This window comes from Falco naumanni, chromosome 8, assembly GCF_017639655.2.
Source record: "Falco naumanni isolate bFalNau1 chromosome 8, bFalNau1.pat, whole genome shotgun sequence".
In the NCBI taxonomy this organism is placed as follows: domain Eukaryota; kingdom Metazoa; phylum Chordata; class Aves; order Falconiformes; family Falconidae; genus Falco; species Falco naumanni.
In genome coordinates, this window is record NC_054061.1 from 60,782,340 (window position 1) to 60,810,181 (window position 27,842).

The 27,842-nt window shown below is 43.5% G+C and overlaps 1 protein-coding gene and 1 long non-coding RNA gene across 3 annotated transcripts; one reads left to right on the top strand and one right to left on the bottom strand.

Moving 5' to 3' along the window:
* Window positions 1-1,772: 1,772 nt before the first annotated feature.
* On the top strand, window positions 1,773-2,947 carry LOC121093056. The gene is made up of 3 exons (XR_005829467.1): window positions 1,773-1,968; window positions 2,091-2,587; window positions 2,861-2,947. It is a non-coding gene; the product is annotated as an uncharacterized LOC121093056 (long non-coding RNA).
* Window positions 2,948-9,079: 6,132 nt separating this feature from the next.
* Window positions 9,080-25,856, bottom strand: SLC40A1 (solute carrier family 40 member 1). 2 transcript variants are annotated; one of them, XM_040605124.1, is made up of 8 exons: window positions 25,565-25,856; window positions 25,298-25,365; window positions 20,702-20,861; window positions 19,707-19,822; window positions 19,254-19,380; window positions 15,867-16,109; window positions 13,477-14,142; window positions 9,080-12,354 (listed from the first exon to the last, which is right to left on the bottom strand). In XM_040605124.1, exons 1-8 carry the CDS (start codon window positions 25,605-25,607, stop codon window positions 12,035-12,037), a joined length of 1,743 nt encoding a protein of 580 aa, XP_040461058.1. In that variant the 5' UTR covers window positions 25,608-25,856; the 3' UTR covers window positions 9,080-12,034. The 2 variants fall into 2 exon arrangements, with proteins under 2 accessions (XP_040461058.1, XP_040461059.1); XM_040605125.1 differs by lacking the exons at window positions 25,298-25,365; window positions 25,565-25,856 and adding an exon at window positions 20,918-20,921.
* Between the last annotated feature and the right edge of the window lie 1,986 nt (window positions 25,857-27,842).

Here is a 27,842-nt window from a genome sequence, read left to right on the forward strand (position 1 = left end):
ACCAAAAATAGTATTTCACTTGGCAAAGCACATACAAGTTATCAGTGTTCTCTGCGGTGGGAAGTCTGCTGAAGAGCTGCAGAGGGTGAAGAAGTGTCTTCCTTGAATACTTGGAAGAAAAAGAATAGCAAGTTTGTTTTCTCCTACTGCAGCTCTTCCTTTCACATTAAACGTTAACAGAACAAGAAAGCCCCCAACACATTTTCAAAGCATTCTGAATTTGAGACACCTTAAAAGAAACTGTACTTGCCTTTCTACACACATGGCATCGGCGGGTAGCAGGTATTGCTCATCCCTCTGTTGTAGTCCCCTCTGGTGGGGGGGCAATGCTCTCAGTACATAGTCTATAAGCTGTTTCTTAGACCTAAGGAGCAGAAAGAGCCTTGATCATTTAAAGAAGATTGAATTAATATGAGGGAAGTGGTTGTCCCTAAGGTCTTGGAAAAAGTGACTGCTTAATGCCCTTAACAAGGAGGGAGGGGGTTTAAAACGTTGAGTTCAAAACCTCCAGCTGGAGTTCATTATGCTCATTAATAGGCTCTGTAATGACAGTTTGCCGGCCTTTGGCATCCCACAGGCAGGGGGAGAGACAAGAGCTGCCCTCCCAGTTTCTCTGGGTGCCCTGTTTACCTCCTCCCTTATTCCATCTGCCCTGCTGCGATAGAGCCCTGGGCTGAAGTCCTGTGTTTATCAGCAGAGAGCACGGCACAGGCTGCTGGGACGAACTTAGCAAAGTCCGCCCACGGCGGCCGGGCAGCCCTTTTCCAGCAGCAGGGGAGTCATCCCCTTCCAGACCCCAGTGCCGGCGTGCGGCACCTCTCGCTTTGGCCCTGAGGCACCACGGCTGCTGCTGGGCGCCCAGGGAGCGTTAGCCCGGAGAGGGACGGGGCACGCCGAGCAGCCCCCGGGGGATGGCCACGGAGACAGTGTAGGGAGAAGCCTAGGAAGGGAAGAAATATTACTGCAGTTTTCCCTGCTCCCTCTGGGAGTGTTGCTTCCCACCCCTCTGGCCGACCCGACATCCCGGGCGGTGGCTGACCGCCACCCGTGTAACATCTGGCCATTTAAACCGCGCTGGTGTTTTCTAAAAGAACATAAAGTATATCACCCTCTAACCATCCGCCCTGTAACCTTTACACAAGAGTCTGGGTATCGCATAACGAAACATTCTCATGCACTTCTTATTACAAGAGGGGTAAGAAAAATGTCTGCGGTGACACAGCTCCTTGAAGTTGCAGCCCTTGCATTTTGTCTGTAACTTACATACAATCATGTAATTTTTCTTGCAAATAAAATCTGTCTTGGAAAAACAAAACGGTCTCCAGGCAGGAAGCGTGGGCAGCCCGGCTCGCCCAGCTCAGCGGAGGGCAGTTTACTCAGCAGAGGATGGTATTTCCAGAATTTTCTTTACGGAACTCTAAGTTGTGGTGGCTTGGACACATGAGGTCTGTTGAAGAGACACGCTGAGCTCATTTGCTGCTTCAGCAAAGCTGCCTGGCAGGGGCCACCTGCCACATCCGCGCCGCACGGGGGGTCCTAGGTACTTCGTGCTACCCATTTCTGCTGCACGGCATGAAGAACCCTTAGCACAGGATAATTACAGCTACCTTTGTGCTCCCTGTTTCTCACAAGTTCATGAGTAATTCGCTGAACTCCTCAGCGCAGCTGTGATTAGGTAATTGCTCTTGGTCTCTGCCCGATAGGTTACTCTTCCTGAAATCCACAAACACGTTTTGTTTCTTGGTACTACTTTTTAAGATTTCAGCAGCGAATGACCGAGGCTGATATCAGAGCCTAGCAATAGCGGTCTTCTGCATTTATCAAGCCCAGGACACAAACGACCTGTATTAATTAACCTTCAGTGGGTATCGTTAGGATGGCACAGGACCATCTCACTGAGGATGACCTCAGAGGCAGGAGCAGGATCTCGAGGTGTTTTACTGCAGCGTGACGAGCAATGCTCCAGGGGTAAGGGTGCAGGGAAGTGTGGGAACGTCCCCTGAATAAACTAGAGGTCTGAAGGGTGCAGGGATTTAAAGGATGACTAGAAGAGAGGTAACCACGTGAAACTAATTAATCTCATTCTGCAGGATCTGTGAGGCCTCTGTCACACACTCCCGGTGGGCTGCCGTACCTCCCGCTTCCTTGCTGGTTTATACATTTTTATCATCCCAGTCCAAGCTCTCCAACGTGCTCTCCTAGAGGTGCTGGACAAATAGTCCATTATAGAAACTGCTTTCTCCCCTGCCTCTCTTGCTATCAGCCATGCTTTGCTGCTCTGTGAAACCCAGAACCGTCTTTTCCATTCCTAATCAACTTCTACACTGAAGGCTTCCAGAATTGGTTGACTTTCCCCATCCTATTGTTTTGTGATCGTAGCCCAGCTTCTGGTATAATTTATTTAGGGTGATGTAAGATAAGAACGCTGACTCATCCTCAAGCACATCTAATAATGCCTTGTATCACTTCCTCAGGATGGGCTTGCAAAACTGGTCTTTCCCTTTTCTTTGAACAGTGTTATTCGTAGATGTAAGCAAAGTTAGCTGAATAAAAACGCATTGGAGGAATCGCAGTCAGTACCACCGAGGTGAGCTATTCCTATTTTATGGCTTAAACTTTCACTCAGTAACAGTTTTCACAGGCAGCAATATATAGGGACTAAATGGTTTTTGATGTCTCTAACGAGTAGCAGGATAACATACTGATACCCTTCTATTCTGAAGTGTTAACAAGGAGGATCAGAACAATTCTGTCTTTTAATGAAGAGAATTAGAAGACCGAAACGGTCATAGAAAAATAATTCTCTGAACATACATCTTTATCAATTTGGTACCACATTTGCTTGTTGTCCTTTCCCAAGGTGAAGTGCTTGGAATTTATAACAGCAGTGCACGGATGTCTGCACAGAATGACCTCAAGGAGTGCTTGGGTGCGCCCCCGAGTAGCACTGCACACAGCTGGCGAGCTAGGAGAGGGGAAGCTGCTGCTGCTGCCTTGGCCACCTTGTTTGGCACCAGGCTGCAAGCGACGCCGGCACCCTGAGGCTTAGCCCCTGGCAAACACCGACAACCCTGCTGAAATGCCACTGATCGGGGGTGCCACCCTCTTTACTGGTGTCAAATCTGTCAATGAATAGAGAATTGCTTCAGCAAACAGGGTGACGCGTGGGAAACGTGCAGACCCAGAACTCGGCACCTATCCTGGACACACAGACGTAACTGGTGCGGTGTGGAGCTCTGTGGGCATGGTGGTCTGCGGCTAGGGGTGAGGGGAACGCTGCTCTGCACGCCCAGTCCTTCGTCACGGGTCAGAGGACTTACCAGGAAGCACTGAGGCGGTCGGTATGATTTCCTAGCTCTTGGTTGCCATGCCCCGATGTCACCTCCCCTGTGTCCCCTGTGGCCAAGGGGATGCCAACCAGGCAGTGGATGCAACAGGGGTAAGAAGTACAGAATCAGCCCGAAGTCACAGCCCTCTGCTGAACGGGCAGCTATCAGCCTTGGTCTCTTCTGTTTGCTCTGTTCCATTTAGATAAGACAACATTTAGATTTTACCACAGCTGAGCAGATAAAATGAAACCGTACGTCCCTCTACAGCCCTGAACTTGAACTGGTACGTTAATAACCCAAGTTACCATTTTGTTACTGAAAATCTAGTCTCGGTTAGCAAAGTAGATCTGGATAAGAGCTCATAATTTGTGGAGGGAGGATGTATCTAAGCATTCATATTAAGAAAAAAAAATAAATCTGTTATTGTCTAATCAGGCTTCTTTTGCTGTGAGTCCAAAGATTAGGCACCCTCAGGTCTGATTGCTCTATTGACTGAATTCCTCTGTTCAGAAAACCTGTTCTCCCTTGTGTCCACATAGTCACACAAAATTAAAGAACTAGAGGGAACAAACAGTGGGAGAGCAGTTTCCCTCTCTTGGCTAAGTATGAGCCTAATGACACGGATTCAGGGCAGGGAACCGAAAGCGATGAGATCTGTTTTATTCTTTTGTAGACACTGTGGGGTTTGCACTGAGGCTAGCGGTAGCTGCCAGCTTCAGGCACTTGTTAGAGCAAGATAATAGAAAACAAAAGAGCAAAAGCATGACTTCTCTTTCTTTGACAACTGAAAATCCCCGGAAAGGCTATCCTGGGACAGTAAAGGCAGTACAGAGGCTGTAAAGGTAAAGGTCCTTGAGGTGTGCATGACAAAAACAGCTGTTGCTTTACAGTAAGATGCAATAACAGAAACATTCTGTCTTCAAAATAAGTAAATAAAGGCTTCCTGACACAGATGACGTTTCTTGGTATTTCAGAACGGGGAAGAAGCTTTTCAAAAAGACATTCAGGAGCCTTCCCTGTACGAAACTTTCTTCCTGGGAGAAACATTTTTTTTTTTCCCCATTCTTCCATGGGCATATACCACTTCTAGTGCTATTTGCTGTGTTTCTCCCCAGGAACCGGTTGTATTCCAGCTGCCCCGTGGTGTGCAGGGGTTGTGGGAAATGTTTGATGCCATCCCCTCAGTCCACTGCTACCCTGAGATGATGCTACTGAAATTTGCAGGGGGGGTTGGCGGCACAGCTCCGCCTGCGCTCAGACACCCCCACGGGAGCTCTGCAGCGTTTCCTCGCTCCCCAGCTGCATCCCAGTTCGTGCTTTTTGGACATGGCAGGGGAATGCCAAGGTCAGTACAGGATGACAGAGAATAGGACGTTGCAGCCAAGCAAGTAAATAAATTTTACAAAAGCTCCTGAAGTTTCGGGTCAGTTTTGTTCCTCTGAAACTTTTCTCAAAAATGTCCCAAAGAATGGGTTCTTTATCTTGCTTTGTTATCGTTCGAAGATAAATGAACTGCAGCACACTTCATACTGTAAACAGTAACGTTGACTGGCCTTACTCCAGTAGCAGCTGAACAAATATTTCTGACATGGACAACTCCTCCTCCCTCTTTCTCAGCTGGATAGACCACATATTTTTATAACTCCCTGTCGGTTCTTATGTGTAACATGGTCAGCCAAGGGGAGGGAGCTCCCAGAAGTGAAGGGATTCAAACTTTTTAGCATCCTTAGAACCCAACTGTGCCTTTCTAGGAGCAGCCCCAGGAAACACACTGTCCAAATCCTCCAAGCTGAGGTCTGCAGCCCTTACTGAAATCAGCAGGCCACCGCCAGCCTGAAGATCTCGAAGCAGCAGGCTGCAGGGGATACGTACATACCAGGAATATCACATGTGGGCATTCTGGAAAACACTCCTGGCCAGTCTGCCTAATGAAAACAGGGATATTCGTCCTGCCGTAACAAAAAAACTTGAGGGCAAATGTAGTATTCCTAACTATCATACTAAATAATTCAGAAGACTTTGTTCAGTTAAAGAAGATTCTTGGCTGAAATTATGTGAACATTAATCAAGAGGCGTCGGTTTCAGTCCTTCAGTGCAAGACAAAGTATCTGAAATGGTTTGAACTGTATTGCAAATGTTAACGTCAGGAGTTTTCTTCGCTTGAGGTGTCCTACTTAAAAAGGATCTTTAGGTGAAAAGGTGCTGAAGCTGCTTTGCTTGTACTTTCCAAGCATAAAGAAGATTTTCACATGAACTACTTTGTTCTTTCGAACATGTATTTCGGCTCTCCGTCTTCGGCCAGCACCCCTTCGCAAAGGTGCTGGATCACTGCTCCACGCAACCTGACCGCGGTGACCGCGGGCTCTGACAGCACCCAGCAAAAAAGCTTTCGCTCGTATAAAAGATGCCTGAAAGCTCTAATAATCCCGCAGAACAGCTCGTAAGAGTGAATTCCGAGATGGCTCGCAAACTGAAAGCAAAGACCAAGACATTAAACGAAGGGAAAAGATACATGGATTGATGGACCAGCTGCCCACTGGGCAGCTCTCCGGAGGCGGTTAGCTGGCAGGGCGGGGGGTGTTGTCCGTGTGAAGCACCCGGCTCTCCCAGCAGTGGTCCTAGAGGAAACACTGAACTGGAAGAACTGCAGAAGCACATCACATGCAACTGGAGAAGAACAGAGCTGGGAAAATGGTACCTACCCTAGAAGACATTCAGGATTAGAAACTCCACGACTTCCAAGGTTTCAAGCATGCTGTAATCTGACTTTGTTGACGCTTGTCTTCTCAGGCAAGATTATACCTTAGTCCCATCCCCTTTTTACCAGTCAGGTATTGTTATCACATCACCTCTCGTCTCTAAATGACCCTAATTCTTTCACCCTCGTCTCATTTCCTAGAGCTGTGATTACAACCGTTGCACTCTTCTGGTTTCTTTCCAGCTAGCACGGCTCTTCAAGGTGGACATGAAGGAAAAATGGGATGCAGCACTCCATTTTTCCCAGTTTGAAAGAGAACGACTCAATTCATGAATCATACAGGCTACATACCGCTGTCTTCTAAGCCAATCTGTACAGCTTTAATCAGCAGTTTGCTGTTTTGGGGGGTGGTTTTGGTCGTAATGAGGTATGCTTAGGTACCCACTGAAGTTCTAACAGCAGCGTCTACTGTACATTCTCTTTCCCTTATCTGCCAAAGGAGAAGAGTCAGATTTTCTAAACATGAGTAACTTCCCGTGCATTTACAAAGGATTAAGAACTCTTGACTCGGCATGTGTGAAGACAGATTGCTCCATCACTCCATACCTAGAATAAGAGTGGAAAGCACACAGTTGCATGCTTCTCCTGTGACCAACTGCAATAAAGTTTAACTAGAAAGAAGTACTGACCTGCACAAGGACAAGCTGAAGTATTTGAAAAAGCATTATTGAACAGCGTGCACTTTGTCCATGCACTTTGCAAGCCTTTAAGCAAACATCCTTGCTCAGTTGTTTCTGCCCTTCGGAGTTGCAAAATATAGTCTGTCTTGTTTAAAGCAGAAGCTAGAGGCATAGCCTTCCTCCAGGAATAAAATGCTTTCAGTCCTACAGCGATTATTACACCCTGCAGGTAACGGCACCCCCAAGGAGGAAAACCAATGTGCAAGTATACAAGGTGAGATAGTAAGGACTAGTAATACTTGCTGCTAGCTTCTCCAGTACTGAGTACTTGAGAAAGATCCGAACGCAGGGTACGGCACAACTGGAAACACGTCAGTCCTGAGGCAGGTGAACAGCATCAGCACCCCCACCGCGCCAGGCTCAGAAAAGCTGGATCTCTTGTGCTCTGCTCTAGTAGAAACAAACTTCACTCGGAATTACTCCGGGTTCACTTGTAAACCATTACCGTTTCAAAGTCACAAAGAACCTATGACTTGGCATCCACTCAGTAGTAGCTGCGAGTTTCTAATACCAAAAAGCAGTGGAAATTATTATTTTTAACGAGCCTGGAATTGCCTGATCATAGCAATTACAGAATAGTTGGTTTCTTTATGAAGCTCTACCTTCAAATTGTGATCCTTTATAGATTAAGAGCTTAAATACATGCTTTGCCAAAGCAGTCATGTAGGAGGCTGTGAAAGGAGCCTCTGTCCAGTGGGAAAGGCGTGTGTAACACCAGGACATGAAAACCTGTGATCTTCCCCAGCCGGCACCGAGGGCACGCTCACCAGCTAACGGAGGGAACGAGCTAGCTCTGCCAACCTGGGATACGTATACCATGCGCTTTGTAGAAGCAAAGACAGCAGTAACTGTAGTATTTTAAAACAACTAGAAATTAACCTTTCGGGGAATTTGTAAGAGACAGTTTTCTCATTAAGGAAACAAAAAAAGTTTAAATTGAAGGGACTGAGTTCACACTACCTTTTTTCCTCTAAAAAGATTCAATTTTCAATCCCTGCATCCTCAGTGCTCAGAAAAAAAAAAAAACCAACAAAAAAACAAACCCCAAAACTTTTGAAAATAAAAGCAATTAAGTATTCCAGAGCAAAACAATAAAATATGTAACATGCAATACACATTGCCTTCCACAGGCAGAGCTGGTATCTCAACCACCTAGTAAGCAAAGCAGTGCAACAAGCAAGTAAACAGAGTGGTGTCTTCAATCATTCTGCGTTTGCTTGCTGAGCACAGAGTTCCACAGGGTCTTACAAAACTCAGAACTTGCCAAAACATGAATACCTGAGCAAAGGAAAACCCTGAAGCCATGAAAGGGTAAGCTGAGAAGGGCCGCCTTCAGCCAGAAAAAGGGGGTTTATCCACCAAGTTTGCTGCACAACACAATTCACAATTCTTTTTTCTCTGTACCTACAGGAGTGGATCAGCATGGCTACATTTTCAAGTTGGAACTAACACTTTTCTCAGTTTGTACGTGGCAGCAAAGGAAGATAAGGTTCTTAAAAATGTAAAACTGGTAACCTGACTGACGTTTTTGCAGCTCCCATTACAGGGGCACGTCGCTTACCCTAATGCTACCAAGGCTGGTACATGCAATGAAGGCTGTAGTTAACGCCTTGCATTCTAATTCCCACATGGGAATAACTAAGTATTACTAGCAATAATTCTGATTCCCATAGGGTATTAACATGGTAATAACTGAGGACAACCCACACAGGTATTTTTCTAGGAAAACCTCTAGTTCAAAGAGGAATCAGTTCAGGGAAACCCCAGTGACTGAGCACAGCATCCTTCCAAAGATGGATTGCTCACCTAAGCGTATCCTAATACACTGAACAAGAACCAGGTACTTTTCAAGACTAAAACTGGAATATTAAAAGCATCACGTTTATTTGTGACCACTCTTCTGCCCAGTGTTCTCCCCTATGGGTTACTGCTGCAGAAGGCCATCAGCTCAGATTCAGTACACTAAAAAGATGACTGAGAAGGCAGAATCCTTTTCCTTCTGTCGCTCAGCAAGCCAATACACCAGACCACTGTATCACCAACACCGGTCCTGGGCTCAGGTTGTAAGACCACAGCTTCAGCTATTGCATCTTAGGTTACCGCTGCAGATACTAAATAAAAATCAGTTCACTAAAGCCAGAGCTCAGTCACAGAAAGGCTTTTACTACACTTGTCACCTGCTCCCTCCTCAATGCTATTTGTTTGTGCTTCACAGCCGTTTCCATCCCATCACTGTGGAAAACCTTCATCTGCAGGATCCGTGCTAAACACAGCACACCAAGATGCCCACAAACAGAACAACACAGGACAAATAAAATTTTATGCAAATTTATTCATTAGCTTTAACAACAGCAATACATGAATCAATACTATGTCCAGCATAAGGTTTTATAATAAAATATGCTATTCTGGTAAGATTGATTTCTAGTGCGTACATTTTAAGGGCAGTTTTCATCCAAATTGGATACATTTTAGAAAAAAATAAATAAATACAAGGCCAAAAATGCTTACTTAATGAAAGTCCTGCTAAGTAAGACTTCAGGCTCCACATTGCTTCAAAGCACTAATCAGTACAGGTGTCTGCATACATCTTAAAGACTTATACACAAATGGGTTGTGCTCAAGCAGCGTACATTTTTTTTGACATCCAACTCAGACCAATACATAACAAGATTTCCAATGTATACATCTTTATTCTTCTTAAAGCTAGTATCCACCTTTCTTCTCTTTTAGGATTGTCTTGCCTTCCAGTCATGTATCCGAAAACGAATCCTAGCAATATTATGTGTACAAAATACAAAGGTCCAGTCCCTCCATTATTTTTTTTTTTTGGCTCGAGATTCAGACTGCACTATCTAGTGGATCCATTCATGCAACAAATTTCTATGCAACTCAAGACTAAATTACTCTTGGAATAAAAAAACAAAACAAAATTTTAGGAACACATGGGAACATGGTATGTTCCCAGTTCTGTTATGTTTTTAGAGCACTCTAGAGGAATACATCCTCTCTGGGATGTGTGGTGCTTAGTGCTGCAGCATTAAGCTTTAGGCACACTGGGTTCTGTAGGCTACAGACAGCCCACAAGAAGCTGCATTTCCAGCTTGGCTTCCCTGATGGCCAGTGAATCCAATATATACAGTGGCATTCCGATGTTTAAAGTGCATATAGAGGCATTCACTGACGTTCAGGCTACCTTTACGTTCAGCAGTATTAAAATCTGGTCCCAATTTAGATTAGATACACATAAGAAAACATATTTGGCAAATCGGAGGTATTTCATTTACTCGTGTACTTATAGTGTATAAGCTATCCTCCTTCGGGCATATTTATTCTATAAATGTAGATATGCTTGTTTTGTCTTCTGACTCAAATTCTGCTGATGGCAAAATTCCCTTTTCCTTAAGAAGCTACACTCAGTCCTGAGTCACAAATTTCAAAGCTATTCTAATTTACATATTTTATTTGATTATATCAAAACCCAAAAGCTTGGTCAAAGTATAAACACTTATAAACCTAGTGAAAACATCCCTGAGAAACTTTCAGTAACATAGCAGTAATGACTACATTTGGTCCATTAAGAGGAGGAAGATTGTTACATCCAGTTGTTGAATACTGAGGGCTACAAGTGCATTGGCTGTACATTGGCTTCCAACTCCTTCACTTCCCCTCCCCTTACAAAATATTGTAATTTGAGACAAAAGCCTCTAGAGGTTTTTGCTTAAATTCTATTTAGTTTGATATATAATGTAATTCATTGCAAATTTTATGATGAATGGCCTAGGTTCAGCCCTGGTGTAACACCTTCAGTGTCAACAGAGTTCACACACTTACATTCCAGGGTTGAAGTCTGGCAACACAGATGACTGTGTGAAGGACAGTACCTAAAATACAAAAAGCCTTAAAAGTTAGAGGACACTTTTTGCAAGTTGTCATATGTTTTTGCATACCACTTATTTTGCAAACAAACATTGTACAAAGATTGAAGTTCAGAAGTCATACTGTCATGCCAGAGGAAAACTCAGAACACCACCAGGTTCAACTCCACTGCGAAAGCAAAGTGCGTAGAGTAGTTCCTACAAAAGTGCACATATGGTTAATGACTATGAAAGTACTGTGTTAGTACACGTGCAGGGTCAAAAAAACACCACACAAGAACTTCTTGAAAATCAGAGGGACATAACATTCTTCATCAGTCTGAAGTTGCTTTAGAGGGCCACGCAGTCCAACATCCCATTGTTTTAGCAGTATCAAACTAAGTCAAAATTCACACACATGTAAGACAGCTAAATGCAAGAAATCCACTTTCTGGCTTCTTTTGTCTGGAATACTAATAATTTTCAATATTTTTTCAATATGTCAGGTTTTAATAGGGTTTCTGAAAACAAAAGGTGTTCAAAATAAACTACAGCTGCTTGTACTCTGAGGCAAAAACTAAGTTAGCCCTAGACTTTATCTTTCTGTACCAGTACTCCTGACCTTAGCACTTTCTGCTACATCAAACCTGAGCAGACCTGTCACTTGCAATTAAAAAAGCCATGCTTTATAATGTTACATTAATAGCAACTGTTAAAATGAGGCTGTGTGTTATGTTATCAAGTGCAACAAAAGTGTAATACAATATCCTGTACCTAGCACTTGTCTAATTTGTAAGGCAACACACAAAACTAGAGAAGTGTTTCTCTAAAGTTAAACCAAAACAGATAGAATACTAAACAGGTGTTTGGGGAAAATATTGGCATTTGGAGTCCACTTCAGGAATCCAAGCAGAATGTTTATACCAATTTGAGAAGATAGGGGAGCAGAACTATTCATGGTATGGGAAAAAAAAAAGAGAAGAAAAACACAGGACACTAAATACAGTATATCAAGTTACTCTGAAGCAACTAAATAAAAGATCCCTCTCATTTTTCTCTATGAAAACAAGAATTGTTCAGAATTCGTGAAGAAATTGAGTACGTATACCCACTAAACAGTATCGCTGTGGGGGTCAGCAACACAAATTCACCTTTTTTTTGCGATCAAATAAGTACTAGATGTATGACTTGCGGGATCCTTTGAAACACCAGCTGTCAAGATCCAACTACGCTGGATTTCGTAAAAGTGTAAAAATGAAACCGAGATGAATTTTAGCTCTCTTGGGACAGCATCCTCAAACAGCTAACTTCTGCATTCAACTCTAGAGAAACACCTTAGACAGGGTCACAGAAGGCAGCATGTGTTTAGCCATGATATTCCTGTAGCAGGTTAGTAAGAAGTGGATCCTTTCAGACAGTAGATGTATTACCAGGTGGTGAACAGTCAGAGACTGCTTTGGGATCAGGAGTGCAACAAAAAAAAAGTTGTTTTCCCAAGCTTTTTTGGGCAAATCTGAAGTACATGATGTGGCCCATTGCAACAAAAGACACAGAAATAAGCACCAGTAAGCCAAAAGCTTCAGGGTTCGGGGCCAAGATGACCATGATGAAGTGCAGCAAATCAAGAAGATAATTCATGGAGTTTTGGACACCATTTATGATACCTCTTTCAGATTCTGCCACATTTTCTTGGAGCAACTGTGTGACAGTCAAATCAAAGGACCAAAGGCCTATGGAGAGAAAAAAAAAAACAAACAGTTATCCATACAACTGGGCTTCTCATGGTCAGTTCATTACTGCACAATTAAATTTATACTGCCACACACTCACTTCTGGAAGAAGTGCTGGGGACAAGCTAGCCTCTTGGCAGACTGCAATGATTTCACCACGACAGTCAAGAGCAATTTACTTCCCCTTTACTAGTATTTCCTGAAGTAATACATACAGCTTGACACATTACCTTGCCTGTCACATACTTCTTCAACACGTCTATCAAGTTAACGCTTCACTCATCTGTTCCTTATTTAAACAGCTGTAACAGCTCCTTGCAGTGTGATCATGCTAGCTACAAGCGCTAAGTTTTGCCTAAGAGGCTTGCAAAAGTCAAACACATTTTCAGCTACGCAGAATACCTAACTTACAGTCTCAGTTGACACAAGCTTCTATACTAGTTTAGTCTATTAAAGATTGAGTTTTAGAAGTTTATCTTGCAGACAAACCTAATACATGTGAATGAAGTGTTTTATTCCTCCAAATCCCAGAAAGACCTGCAGAAATTAAGAGTACAAAAATTCTACAGATGAGAACTACTGTTCATTACATTTACACATTTGACTGCCTCTTCCGCTGACAGACAGTAATACTAACACTAACCAGCAATTCCTCAAAAAATTAATCTGTCATCCAAATCTAAGTTTCTGTTCTAAATCTCCTTGCTGGTCACAAGTTTAAAGGTCAGACAGTTTATTTAGTGAATGGATTCGTTTAGTGAACTCCTAAGTTTGAAGGTTTTCATAGCAGATGTGTTGAGTTCTGTTTCCTATTAACAAATGGTTTTATTTGGTTGTGAAGGAAGATCATTTAGAGATGAGCATTCCAAAAAACGTTACATTCATTTCCAGATGTGGTAACTTACTTTTCCCCTATTAGGGATATACAATACACAAGAAATTAGTACTGCAGTCTGTGCAGTAGTGGCACTATTGCAAGATTGTTCTATTTTTATGTGGAATACAATGAATTAGCCTTAGAAATGTGACACAACCACCACAGCCTACAGTTCTGAACTCAAACTTGTATTTAGTGGACAGGCAGCCAGTACATCAGATTTTAAACAGAGGTGTAATACTTACCAACTCTAGCAGCAATGACTCCTGCAAACAGGAGACTAACAGAGATTAAAGGCACAGGCTCAGGACTCATCTCTGGGTCGCTGTTAGCAGGAGTAGTAGACCCGTTTAACAAGTTGGGCATTCCAGTTGCAAAAACCATTCCAGGTTTATCTTCTGGAGATGCTATAGTAGGCAATCGTTCACTTTCAAACAGCCTGGCACTGATGTCAGCGAACGGGGAAACAGTCAAATCCATAGGACTTCCAGGCATGAACACAGAGATGGCACATAAAACCAGACAAGCAAACTGAGCAACTCCAGAAATGAGGCCCGTGCGAACCAGGCCACATTTGCGACGGAGCCAAGTGAAAGCTACTGTTCCCATGATTCCGGTGACTGCCGAGGCACCCATCAGGAGGCTCAGCACAGAGCCACTCAAGCCCTGAGTGTATGCATAGCCGGTGGTGATACAATCAAAGCCCAGAACAGTCATGTACAGAAATGCAAGACCCATGCCGGCAAGGAACACCGGCTGGTTGTAGTACGCCACCCATCCATCACGGAACGTGATGAAAGGTTCAGCGATGCGGGCAGCGCAGCCGATCTCCTTCTCCTGTTGGCGCTCAAAGCCAGTTACATCTTTCTCAACAACTAACTGCACTCCTTCAGCTGGTTTCGTGTCAGTCTCTGTAAACAGAAATGCAACTGTTAGGCACACGCCTGCCCGGAAAGCCCAGAGTGCGAACCGCGAGACAATCACTTGCAGTTAAGCTCGCTGCTACAGAAGTGCGTCAGTTAAATTCTGCAGTCAACCATCCTCTGATCACCTGAATGTCTTCAAGTGTCCTTAAATCCCACCTGTCTAGTAAGGTCAGGTAAGGTTTATCCCTATCAGACTCCTGCTTATTTAATTAAATTGTGCTCAGAGAAAACACAGCCTGCTTCTCTTCCTTAGACTTGTGAGCAAGTGCTCCATTTCCATAAAGAAATTGTTTGCTTAAGGAATGCCAATGCTGGTTTGCATTTTAACATTGCATGTTTAAATGCACTAACCACAGAACATCGGGAATACTTCCCCCACCATCAGTACCTCATATCATGGTAGAAGAACCAAGGCAGATATGCTTGCTGAAGGCTACCAAAGCCAAAAGCTTTCAAAACTTGACTTAAAAAAAAAGAAAACCATAAGACTCAGATGATGCTTTTCTACAATTCCCTTTCCCCTCTAATATAGGAGAAAGGCACTTCCACCGGTCAAACAAAAATCCAGAAAACCCACAGATTAGTAACACTGATAGAAACTACTAATGTTGATAGATGCTTGAATGCCTGAGCTGTGTTTTTACGCTGCCGAGTCTGAAGAACTCCACACACAGCAAGTGAAACAAAGTATTTCTGCAACTTTTAAAAATGCAACTCATCTACTGAAACAGCAAACTTTGAGAGATGTTTCCTACATACTGACAGTTGCCAAATGCTTCATTCTTCAGGGGCATTCAAGAACCAGTTGCAAAGCTACAGAGCCTTCTATGCTCTTTATCTTGCTCCCCCATCCTAGGCTGCCATCAGCTTAGTCTGACAGATTAGTGGACCAGCTATTACCACAGGGGATCCGCCAGCTGGGAAGAAATGCCTCTTCAATACCTTTAGTAGCAGCCTCCTATCTCACTATATATTGATCAAAGAGCAGATTCCTAACTAGCTTTTAAAATCCAAATTCTTTATAACCTTTCTTTAAAAAAAGAATCAACCCCAGCAGGTTGTAGTTGGGAGCCTATAGCATGAGCTTTCAGGAGTATCCACTTACTGGTACCCTGAAAATGGGAAAACACTTGAGTTTAGTACCCTGCTTTCTTAGTCAAGCTGAACAACTGGGATTTGCAGCAGAGTAGCTCAAAGTAATTTATTTTTTTCTCCACCATTTCCTGCAGCATGTGGAACTCACTGAAGCATGCCAGACTAGAAATACTACCACCTATTCTACAGCCTCCTGAAAGCCTGTTAGTACTACGTGTAAGCAGAGCTGAATTAGCAGGAAAGAGTCCTATGCAGGCTGTTTTGCTCGTGGATCATACAAAGGGCTTTGTCCAGCTTATTAACTATGCTACAGATGGACAGGAGCATTCCTCATAATCAGCCCCAAGTAACAGGGCAGACACTCTAAAGGACTAATTAAAAGAAGATAATTCGTTCTTTGGCTGCATTTTACAGGTTTCCTCAAATAGCTGCACAAAGGATTGTTACTTAGATTAGAGCCCCTGGTATCTGTATCCAAAACCTGACATGTCCATGCTACGAGCAGGCAGCTATACAGCCTCACAGCAGCGTCTGTGAAAGGCAAGTCCACACTTCAGTTCTACTGATACAGTGAATAACTTGAAATTCACAGAATACTTTTGTGTTTTCAATACCTTTCTTCACATTCAGCTGTTTCAGTTCCGATTCTTCAACTTTTGCACATTTGAGAGCCAGGGTAGGGGTTTTCTGATAAACCTTCCAGAGCAGCAGATATTCCACACACATTGACATCAGGTTCCAGCCAGAAATGAATCCGCAGCCAATCATCGGGGAGCCAAACGTCATTACCTGACCAACTGCCATTGGGGCCAGGATGTTGGTCAACTGGTCAATTCTTCTTACTGTGGCATTCATATCTGTCAAATTATTGGAAGATACAAAGTAATTGCTGAAAACTTACAGTAAAACATTCACTAACATACCTGACGACTGCACACATATATATACATCCAGCTACAAAGTCCTGCCCCAGCTATAACTGGTTCCAGCAGGAGTTACAGCTGCTAACCAGGGGCACCTTTAGAGCATTGCAACATTTAAGTCGTGATCAACCAAGGTGTTTGTAAGCCAAAACCCCGCTCCCAACAGTTTTGCCTGCAGGAGGTCTTCCAGGTTTAGCTTGCTCCTGCAAGTAACTGTTAGTCATGAGATCAGACTACCCTGACATCCTAGTGATATTACGGACTCCTAAACCTGCCTCTAACATTCAAACCCAGCATGCCTAACTCCAGACATAAAAAGGAATTCCACACGGTAGAATTCTTTCCTGTAAATATAATTTTAGCAACTACTACCTCCCAATACTGGACCATGTATCCCCTAATCTCCTCCACTGACTTATAACTGGTGACCACAGCACCCACCACGATAGCAACAGACCTTTGAAATTACTAAATTTCCTTATTGAGTCACATTGGTCGATGGCAGCTGTAGGCAGCCTCAGAACTTACTGAGCAAAGTCCTCACTCCTTTCTGGTCCACACTTTGATGTCTCCGGTCAAAACAAGGAGCCCATTCTTAGCACAAACACATCTTCCATTTGCTGGTAGGTGACATCTCAGCCTCCCCAACCTTATCCACTTTAGCATCACTACGCCCTCCGGGCTCCTGTAAGCTTCCCATTAATGGTACCATTGTTCCACTTCTAAAAGTCACTTCAACACTCAGTAGTTTTACACATCAGGGCTTTAGGCTACTTCGAAGTGCATCTCAAACCCTTCTAGAGTCCTATTATGAAATCAGAGCCTTTGAAGGGCAAGTGAAACCGTATACTAGCATGAAGCTGCTTTTCTAAATCTGTAGAAAATTACTCTTTGCTGTTCAAAGAAATGTTTAGGTTATTCTATTTAGAATTCGATCTTAACTATTTGACTGATGGTTAACTAAGATAAGTTAGATACTTGCACAATATTTGGCTTTAGAAATTCCAAGAACTAAGCTCTGGGTTTCGAGCTGAGGAAGGCAAATACTCCCACTCAGAAAAGGTACAAACTAAGAGTGAATAGAAAAACTAATCAAGGACAACAAAGAAGGGGAAGCCAAGGCATTTCCTCATTTCCCTAACTTGCTTAACTAAGGCTCCTCTGAGGAACAGCGCAGAGCTGGACAACAGTATCTGCTGCAGAGTCAACGCAGGTGTTCAATTTTATGTTAAGCAATTTCCACAGTCTCCCAGTTACAATTACTATCAAACACACAACTCTGTTCAGCCTGGAGGAGATCCTTTAGATAGATCCATTGAACTAAGGCACTTGCTCAGTGGGGTTTTTTGTTTTTAAATTAAGTTGCATGAGAGTTTGGAGTAACCTCTTGCCTGATTTTTCAATCCAGCCTAGAAGTGGTCATACAATTCCGATGGACTGCCTCCCATGCCGCACTTCTCCCCAGGCGTGGCCTGTGCCTTATCTCATGTGTAGTAAGCAGCACAGGGACTGGGGAGACAATTTGCTGAGTAAGATCTGACACAAGAAAGGTTAACGAGGACCATTAGAACTTTAAGACTTTTACAGATAGATGGCATTTTTCTACTAGTGATTCACACGCATAAAGAAAGTTAACCTGTACTGCTGCTCTGTACTTAAAAAGGTACTAAAAAGTGCCTTAAAAGGCACTGCAAGGTCAAAATAAAAGACTATGGTGGAAAATCGGTACACTGGGAAATGAAAGCAAGACAATATATCTAATAACAACTAGGCTCTCCCGGATGAAACAGGCAAGTAAGATTCCTTTACTGGAGATACAGAATAAATCTGCAATATAGGATTCAAATCCCTAAAAAGACTCCAATATGTAAACTGAACTTTATGGGCAAGTTAAGCAGCTTCATCCAAAATCAGAGTCCACAAGCTGAAATGCTGTCTAGGCCTGGAGGTATCTAAACTCCACAAGTGTCAGACTTAAAACTTTGGTCCCAGAGTTACTCCAGCGAGCTGAAGATGTCTTGGCCATGTTAAGCTGCTCTGTGCCTTGTTCGCACTTCAGTATCAGTTCTTATATCTGGGAAGGCTTAAGTTCCCTTATAGGGTTGACTCAGAGCCCACAGAGCCTGGCCAAGTTCACTGCAAAAGAAAATACATGTTGCTTCCCACACCGTTCAGTCAGAGCCAGAGGTGAATCACACCCCCCTTGGGGTGAATGGCCTTGCAGCCAGCAGTACCCTCCAGCAAGGAGGGTCAGGTTCAATGCACCCTTGGGGAGGAGGATCCCAAACAATCTCTCACATCTAAGCAGTGCCACGACTACCAGGCTGCAGCAGAATTCGAATGGGAACTCACTCTCTCCCCTAATAAAGCCACACCACTGTGCAAGAAAGGGGAAAGAAGAAAAAATATTTACTAGGCAAAGAGGAAGATGAAATCTATAGCCTAATAACAAAGGTGTCTGATATTAAAGGAATACAGAGCTTTCAGTTCCAACTGAAGAAAAGCGCTCACAGCTCTGAGTTAGACATCTAATGCTAGAGAAGTGCCCTATTTCAAATATATCTGCATGCACATCATTTCCTACCAGCAATTTTCTCATCTGCCTATTTACAGTTCTGGACTTCATTCTCATGTACCTCTTTCTTGATTCCTATGTGAGGAGCCCAGTTACGCAACAGTTTTCCATTTCATTCCAGGGACCTAAAAATAAAGTATTGCGACACTTCGCTTTAAGTGCCTGGAAGTTAAATAGCTTTTCTATTAAACACTGGTTATTTGATTTAAGAGTGTGGTGTCTGGTTTTGTTCAGCAAGAGTAAAGTTTTCCCAACAAAGCTGCAGCAGGACTAAAAAGTGGACAAATCAAGTTTAGGGATGCCTAACTACACCGTCATCACAACAGTAATTTCTAATCTTATAAGTGTAGTCTAGAGCAGTGGAGAGGAAAATAAAGGCTGCCCTTTTTTACCTGCTGTAAAATAGTATCTGGGACTCAAAGATTGCTGACGTCTGGAAAACTCTAAAAAACAATCTTTGAAATTAAGACATTTAAAGGTATTAAAAAGGCAACATATTTCACCTGCCAGTTTGCTTCTGTCTTCCCCTGAAACCACAACAATCCAGTCCCTCTGAATTGTGATGGCTGTGGCAGTGCTGGCCAAATTGGCAATATTTGCTATTGTGATAACCAGGATATAGCACATCGTCTAGAGAAATGGGGGGAAAGAGTTACAACGTGAGAAAATTGATGGAGATTTCCACTCCTACCCTGTACAACCAGAAAAGACATTTTTACATTTGAATCCATACATTTTAGTGTTGTTCTTCAGACAAAACACGACCAAGTCTACTTTACAATTCCTGATAGAAAATGTACACCTCTGTTTATCCAACTAGCTCAAAGTTTATTTGCCAGTTTTAGCTCCCAGAAATGTCTAAACAGACTAAAAAGAAATCAAAATTCATCTGTCTCCCACACTCCCCATAAGTTTCTTTGCAAATTAATTCCTTATCAACATGTTCAAGCACTCACCAGAAGCCATCCATGGTATAAGGTCAAAAGCTCAGTCTTAAACAAGAAGATAACCATCAGGATGATACCACACAGGATGACAGACGCATTCTGTACAATCAAGGATGTCTGGGCCACTGTTTCAAATCAAAACAGACAGCAACAGCTATGAACATAAGAATGAGCTAACTATAAGCTTAAGGCAGTTAATATTAAGGAACATGCACAAAAAAATCTTTAAATGCTTTTATTTCTTATTCTCCCCCTCAAAACTAAGTGGTAAAACTATACTTCATACTAGATTTTGAATCTTCCCTTGTCTTAGAGAAACAGTATTAATGTCTGATGTAACTTTGTGGCTGTTAACAACTCGCAGCTTTTAACAGTTTACAGCCCAAGTAGGTCTTAATCAAAAAAAAAAAAACCCATCAAACTGTACCTGTTCAAATGCTGAAACTATTTTTAAAGGGGCAAAACCAGGGCTTAGCCTGGGTCTCTAAAATTCATCTTCAGCATACCATGGAAGTGATGCTGTTTTGTATACTGAAGAATGTAATATCACATTATTTATAAAACAGAACAGAGCATACGTATTTAAAATAAGTGTAAACATGCACTGCATTTACATTACACCTAAGTGGAAGATGTTTGTATCCAGATGGAAGACAACAAATAATGCGAGTACATGTTAGTATTAGGCTATAAAGAGCTGGGCCTGTAGTTCTTGAAGAGATGTGCTTTTTACCTGTTGCATGTCCACACACTAATACGTACTATACAGGTTTCGCCTGAGTAGCAGATACATTGCTATGTAAAACTGTTTTCTTCCAGTCTGTGACACTATCTTTGTATAATCATTACCACCCTCAAACATCACTCTTCTTCAAAAAAAAAAGAACACAAAAATCTTAGCAAGCCCCATTCTCATATCTGACTTGAGGAGTTAAGTATCGGCTTTATCCTTTCACATTGATTTGATCCATCCTTCAGTAAATAACCTGCTCTGTGCATCTAACCTTTGAGCCTGGAGTTCTTGTCCACCCAGTCTCCAATAATGGCTCCCAGGAGAAGAACTGATCCCGCCACAACCAGTCCGTAGACTGCCGTCAGGAGTAAGCTGTTTCCGTAAAGTTCAACCAGGAATACAGACACAGCAAAATGCCACATACGATCTCCCTTAAAGAGTAACAGAGAGTACATACGCAACATCACTATACGCACCTTGCGAGGACCCAAGTTGACTATTTCACTAATGTCCTGACAAAAGTTTGTGTTAAAATAAAGGTTTGTTACACATGCAGGGGCAAGGTGTGGGGTTGTTTTGGGGTTTGTTTTTTTTTTTTTTTTGCGGGGGGGGGGGGGGGGGGGGAAGGGGCAGGGGAAAGATGTTGGGTTTACTTTATTTTGGGGGTTAGGTTGGGATTTTTGATGACTACATCCTGCCACCGTTGATTTTATCCCAGTTTCACTAAAATAATCTGTCCTAATCAAGTGCAACATCACAGTTTATAATACAGTGTCAAATATCCCAGATTTTTTCTATTATAATATTAACAAAGTCCATTACATAAAAATATCTATTATAATAATATTAACAAAGTCCATTACCAGCCACATCCAACAAGGCTCAGAAAGCTTACACAGATTCTCCAGCACAAATCAATTATCAACAGATTCATTGATTACCAGTACTATTTAAGTAACTTTCCAAGTTGGCAGTTTGTTCTTAGATGATCAAAGCTTAAACGCTGCTTTAAAACACAAGAGCCAGTCAAGCCAAAACAAGTCAACACAATTCAGGATGGATATGGCTAAATCATGGAAGATGTTCTCCTAAATATTAACTGAAGTTTCCGAAGCCAATGGACTTAAGATCTTGTAACAACGTTAAACATCAGCACATCACTAAGAAGTAGAATATCAGGTCTTGTTTAACCCATTGCAAACTCACTGCTAGTTCAACCTATCTAGCCTATTGCTAGTTTAACCTAGTGCTTAGAATACACAATTTTCATGTTCTGATATCACTTAAAACTACAGCTTAAAAAAAAAAAACAAAATGCTAAACATGCCCAAGTGAAGTAGTTTTCATACTATTCAAAACATTAATTCTGCTACCAAACAGACCTGTGGCTTGCGAATGAAATCACTGAGGTTTTTGTGTGGTCACATGATAGGAGTCACATATGTTTTTGCACATACTGAGAGAAATGCACTACAAAAAAACACTTTATGTAATCAATAATGAAACAGATGAATAGAAATCCTTCACAGTATTCTAGGCCACACAGTGTTTAGTAAGTGTCTCTAATGTTAGCCTTTTATAAACCAAACATGAAACTGTTTTCTTCAGCAATTGCTTATTTAAGATAAGGCAGCAATGTGATACGGTGAATAGTACAAATTTCTAAGGGGACAGCATTAACACAAAAGCACTTTTTAAAAGCAAAGTCTGCCTGATCTAACAGATCATATAACATCCAAAGATACATAAAAAGCATACTATTTGGAGGTTCAAAATAATTGCAAAGTTTGATTGAAGTCTTCAGTGTAGTACAGATACACAAAAGGAATTTGCCTTTTAATGTTACTGAAGCTCCTTGAAGGAGATTTCTTCAAATATCGTTATGTTAAAACATTCATAATTGTTTCCTTAACCTTGGGTGGAAAGAAAAAATTACATTCCAATCACGTTCACCTGTTCAAGAAAAACCTCTGGATTTTGTACATTTTTTTTTAATTAAAAGCAATTTAAAAAATGCAAACATAATCACATCAGCTTAGATGTGCCCTCTCATACATATTAAACCATTTTTCACTCTCCGGAGACATGTAAAGTCTTCTGTAAAATATGTTCCACTTTTAGTCCATGGTTAGTAGAAGTATATAGAAAGTATTCCAGCAATGAAAACACCAAGATGCCACTTACTTCCCAAGTCTAGCACTCACACTTAATACAACCCGAGGCACCTCTTTACTAAATTTCACTTAAAATACATGCAGGTGGGTTAACAAGTTTTGATTAGCCTGCATACCTGTTTAAGCTAGAACAAATAAGCCAAAAGAGTACTTTCACATTAAAATTTCATAACAGAAGTTTGGTTTGGGTTTCTTTTTTTTCCCCTTTCAGCAGTGATGTTTCAGTTACTGAATTCTCACAAGATGAAAAAGGCATTTTTAAGAAATGTGAGTATGTTATAATCAATGCCAGCCACTAATGTCAGAGTGAAAAACCTGACCTCACTTGACACTCACAGGAAGATTCCCGACTCCAGCGAGATCACGATTTTGCTACACAATTCATTTAAGGAGCCTGTGAACGCCGTTCAACTATATCCAATGCATTTACCCAGACTATTTTGAACAGGCCAGTCAACACAGATAATTTTTCAAGTAACTAAAGCTGTTCCAACCTAGAAGTAAGAGGGTTTTTTCCCCCAAGAATTAAAAACCATGAAGAGCAAAGATAAATTAGTATCAGGGAAGAATAATATTAGTGAATTACAGAGGTATGTAATTGCAAGCTAAGTTCTACCTACTGAAACGTAAATGAGTACCGCCTTCAGAAACGGGCAAAGTCAACTATATATACACTTAATCCCGCCTTAAATTGTCTCAAAACGTGGGTATTTCAACTCTCGACAGCTACAGCTGTTTAGCATCCCCATCCTTTTAAAGATGGTTCTGGCTCTTCTGCTGTGACAATTATCCTTACAATAATCTCGGGCCAAACGTATACGACCCCGTCTCAGAGCTGCAGGCAGCAGATCGAGCCGTAGCCCGGCTGCTCCCTCCCGACAGGCCTGCTGGGGTCTGAGGGGCACAGGCAAGGCAGGGGACTGACCTCCCGGCACCAACAAGGGGAACGCCGTTTCATTCTGTACTTTCTTCACTGCCGAGTGACAGACAGTAACAAATTAAGCACAAAAAAAAGGCAACAGCGTAAGCTCGGAGCCTCCAGTTCAGCAGCGCAGCCCGGACTATTAAGATCACAGCACACATTCAAGGGCCTTACTCAACAGCAGCCTAAGATATAGTCCAGGCTTTGTTCAAATCCGAGCATTTGCAGAGATGTGACACGTTTAATTATTTACAGCTTTTTTCTGTATTTGGGAACGGCTTAGTAACACAGAAACCAAATTAGCTCTCTCAATCACAGCAAAACCACATTTCTGCCAGCTTTTGCATTGCAGATGTAGCCATTTTAGAACAAAGATGATCTATTACTTCCGAGTCCTGAAGATTAAGGTGCTCGTTTATCATTCCTGTAAGCAAAAATGTTCAGACCACAGGAACACTAAAGCTCAGGAGATAGAAAAGGTGCAGTCCTGTGCTCAGTCCTGTCAAAATAAGCTGTATTTATGTTGCTTCAGCAGGTTTGGTTGGTTTTGAGTCAAGATTTGCAGCACAAAAGAAAACAGACTAGACCAAAGAGATAATCATTAATACCACTAAACGGCTAAAAAGACATCTTGCAGTCTTAATGTTTGTTATGGTGTGCAACACTGTTTTCAAACCCTGCTTTGTCACCTTGACTCATGTACCCTGAGAGCAGCCCCGCTACCAAGCTTTGCTGCTCTCCTCAGAGGAGTAAGCAGGGCTGAGCCAATTCCCTGTTGGGCACTTTGTAGGCATTGACCTGACAGAAACTGTTGCAGGTTACAACCCTGGCCTCTAAAAAGCAGCAACCTGAACAGAACCATCACCACTCAGCTCCTTCAGTAATAATAATAATTGCTAAAATCGTGCACTTGTTTAAAGCAGCGTGACACCACTCCAAGGCTGCTCCCATTAACAGAAGCATCAGTGTGACCTTTCAGGTTAGCGCCAGCAAGGAGCTGCCAGGGTTCTGCATGCAGCGGTGTAACCGTATATCAGCCGCTTGTTCAATGCTATACAAAGCACACGCTAAACTGGTCCAAACACAGGACTAAAGACAGAACAGGGAATAGAAGGGCCTTTCCACTTCTTTGTGAATCAAGCCACTGGATGGAAACTTAAGATTGCATTATAAGATTTTATTATAGGAATAGAACCAGATTGTCTATTTTTAGTGCATATTTTAAAGATTTTTTTTTAGTATGCTTCAAATGATTAAAAACTGGGTAGCATGTTACCTTAGCCAGAAGGAGAGCATTTGCTAAGGCAAACGTTTTGCCAGAAAGACATTCCCTGCCGCTCCCAAGAGGTTTGCTAACAAGTGGCAGTTATGGGTCCGTGGCAAACACAGAGTATTGCCCCTTAGTAAGTATGCAAGCCCTTCAAACACATGTTGCAACAGACTGTCTCTCATTCTGTTACAGCCTACGCTTTGCTTCTGTCACTCAGAGCTTACTCTAGAAGGAGTCTCACTGCTTCTGTGGTTACCTACAGGCACAAGAGGGTACAGAACCAGGCCCCGGGGAAGCCCAGGGCAGCACTACTGAAAGCTGCGCCTCTTGCAACATACAAAGTAAAGATTATGGAGGCTTTTAACGGCCAGACGTTGTAACGAGCCCTCCGCCTTCGTGGCGGTGTGCTATTCCGTGGAGATTTTCTGCAGAGCATCGGCCCCGTGCAGGTAAGTGGCGCTAGATTAATAAAGCCGTACTTCTGCCAGGCTCTTTACTTACCCAAGTGGACAGTGCATGCCCAAGATAAAGAAGGAACTTTGCAGACGTAAAGAAGGCAAGCACGGATCCTAAACGAGAAACAAGACACACGCTCAGGGAGTCAGGGGCGCACCCACCGTGCCCAGCAGCCCCGCCGGTGGGGCCGCCCCCGGGACGCGCGTTACGGGGCGGCGGCGCCCCCCGCCCGCCGGCCCCCCCCCGCCCCCACCGCGCCGGGGCGGTGAGCGGAGCCCCGCGGGAGCCCGGCCGCCCCCCCCGCGCACTGACCGCCGCGCCGCCGCTCGCCCGCCGGCCCCGCTCGCCGCGCCATGCCGGCCCGCTGCGCCGCTGCCTCAGCCCGCTGCACGGAGGAGGCGGGGGACGCGCGGCTTCGCTCCGTGTTGCCTTCCCCGACTTAGCTAGCACTGTAGCTGAAGTCGGAAAGCCTTAGCCTTATGCGCCGCGGCCGGGCACCCTCCGCCGCGGCCGGGAACGGGGAGGGGGCCGAGCGCCCTGCGACGCCCGGCTGACTCCGGGGTCCGCTGCTGCCGGAGGCGCGGGGCTGCGGCTTAGGGGGGCCCCGCCGCGCACCGCCCTTTGTACGCGGCCGCCGGCCCCGCCCGCACGGCACGGCACGGCACGGCACGGCCCGGGGGCGGGCACGGCACGGCACGGCCCCGCCCCCACGGCAGCGCCCGCCCTGCGCTGGGCCCCCGGCGCCGCCCCGGAGCGGAGTGCCCCCGCCGGGCTCCTTTCCCGCGCCTGGAAAAAGGCTTGAAACTCCAGGGTATCCATCCAGAAGCTGGGGGAGCAAGGTCAGCACCAAGTATCACACGGCTGTGGCAGAAAGCCCCGCCGGTGACAGTGCTCCCAGTTCAGAGCTCTCAAAAAACCCCCACAACCAAAACACAAACCCCACGGGGTACCAAAATTTAAGTTATTAACTGGAATAACCTCTTCTAAGGAAGATGGTGCAGAGATCGCTCCTTTGATGCTGGCTCAGGCTGTCCGCTTCAAATCGAGTATGCCGCATCCTACCGCCAAGGTTTTGTCTGTACCCTACGTGACCCACCTCTGGCAATGACCACCAGCAGAAACTGTATTTTTATAGAACATAAAAAACCAATCAAAATGTACAATTGGTTAGCTTTTTCAGGATGCTATGAAAATAATTAAGTAGCACCTGCCCTGCTTCAGAAAACACCATGGTACCTGATGATGAGATAATTTTGCCATGGTGTAATATTGCAGAGTTCCCTCTTATATGTATAAAATTGCTCTGGTCCGGTTGCCCTCCCCTCCCCCCCAGTATATAGGCCATCCCAGAAGCAAATGCCTGACGTAACAGAACAATAACCTGTTCTGGTTCTGCCGCTCCTGTGATCTTGTTCAAAGTATTCGTAGTATTAATTAGATGGCTTTCTACGCATGAATCACAGTTTATCCTTTGCATAAAAGGAACTACACCTTGGGAAAAAAAAATACAGAAATAAAAATTCATATAAACATAGGAAGCCTAAAATTACTATTTTGATGGGATGGGTTATCCTGGGTGAGTGAAGTGTTTCTTCTTGGGGTACGTCCCTTAGAAAACGCACAAAATCTTTTCTCAGATTGGCATCAGCAGTAGAGCACATTTTCTTGACGGCTTGTCTTCTAAAGCCTTACTGCTTAAACTGTATTATTCTTTACTAACAGATAAAGAGAATGATTTTTCCTAAAACTTAACATTTTTAATACTATTAGCCCACATTAAATAAATAACCTGCAGTATGTCAGAATCAACAGATGCTTAGTTGCTTTTAAGTCTATTAACTGTCGGCACTTGCACCTTTCCTAACAACTTTGGTGTATTCCACATGTGGACGCACTAATTAACCGGGGTTTCGGCTGCAGTAAGGCTGCGACTGGTGTCTAAATTCCTCGTGTCGGGCAGCACGGTCTCGAGGAGCACCGCGAGGTGCCTTTCATGGCTGGACAGGCCAACATGTTTGATACGAGTCTTTTCCACCCTGTCCCCGGTGGCACTCCTGGCCACTGTCCCAGTTTGGGTGCTGGGCTCGGTGGCTCTGGGGTCTGCCCTAGGCTGGCAGGTACCAGGCATGCCACAGCAGCAGCAGAACTGCATCCTAGAGGTTCGCTCTCCGTACCGCAACGCTAGGAACGCTCCCCAGGAAAGCACTGCTGGTTAGACCTGGTTTTGTCACTAAAGAACAATTTGGAAGAATTAGAGTTTAAATTATTATTCCTGATTGAATGCTCGCTGTACTTTGTACATTTTTTATATAGGATATATAGGTGAAATCCCTTATATAGGATTAGATGGGTGAATTCATCATCTTTGTTACTTTTTTTCCTACGAGGTAATGCATTTTTTTGTGATCTTTAAGGCATGAGAAAAGGCCAAGAAGACATACCTACCATCCTTTGAAATTTCAAAAGCAATGGTTCCTAGCTCTCTCTGGGATTTCTCGTGCAGAAGTATGTACAGTCTGCCCACGACGGACGCAGGGAATGGAACGTGTCTGTGAAATACTGAATGTATTGGACGTCAGTACAAGATTGA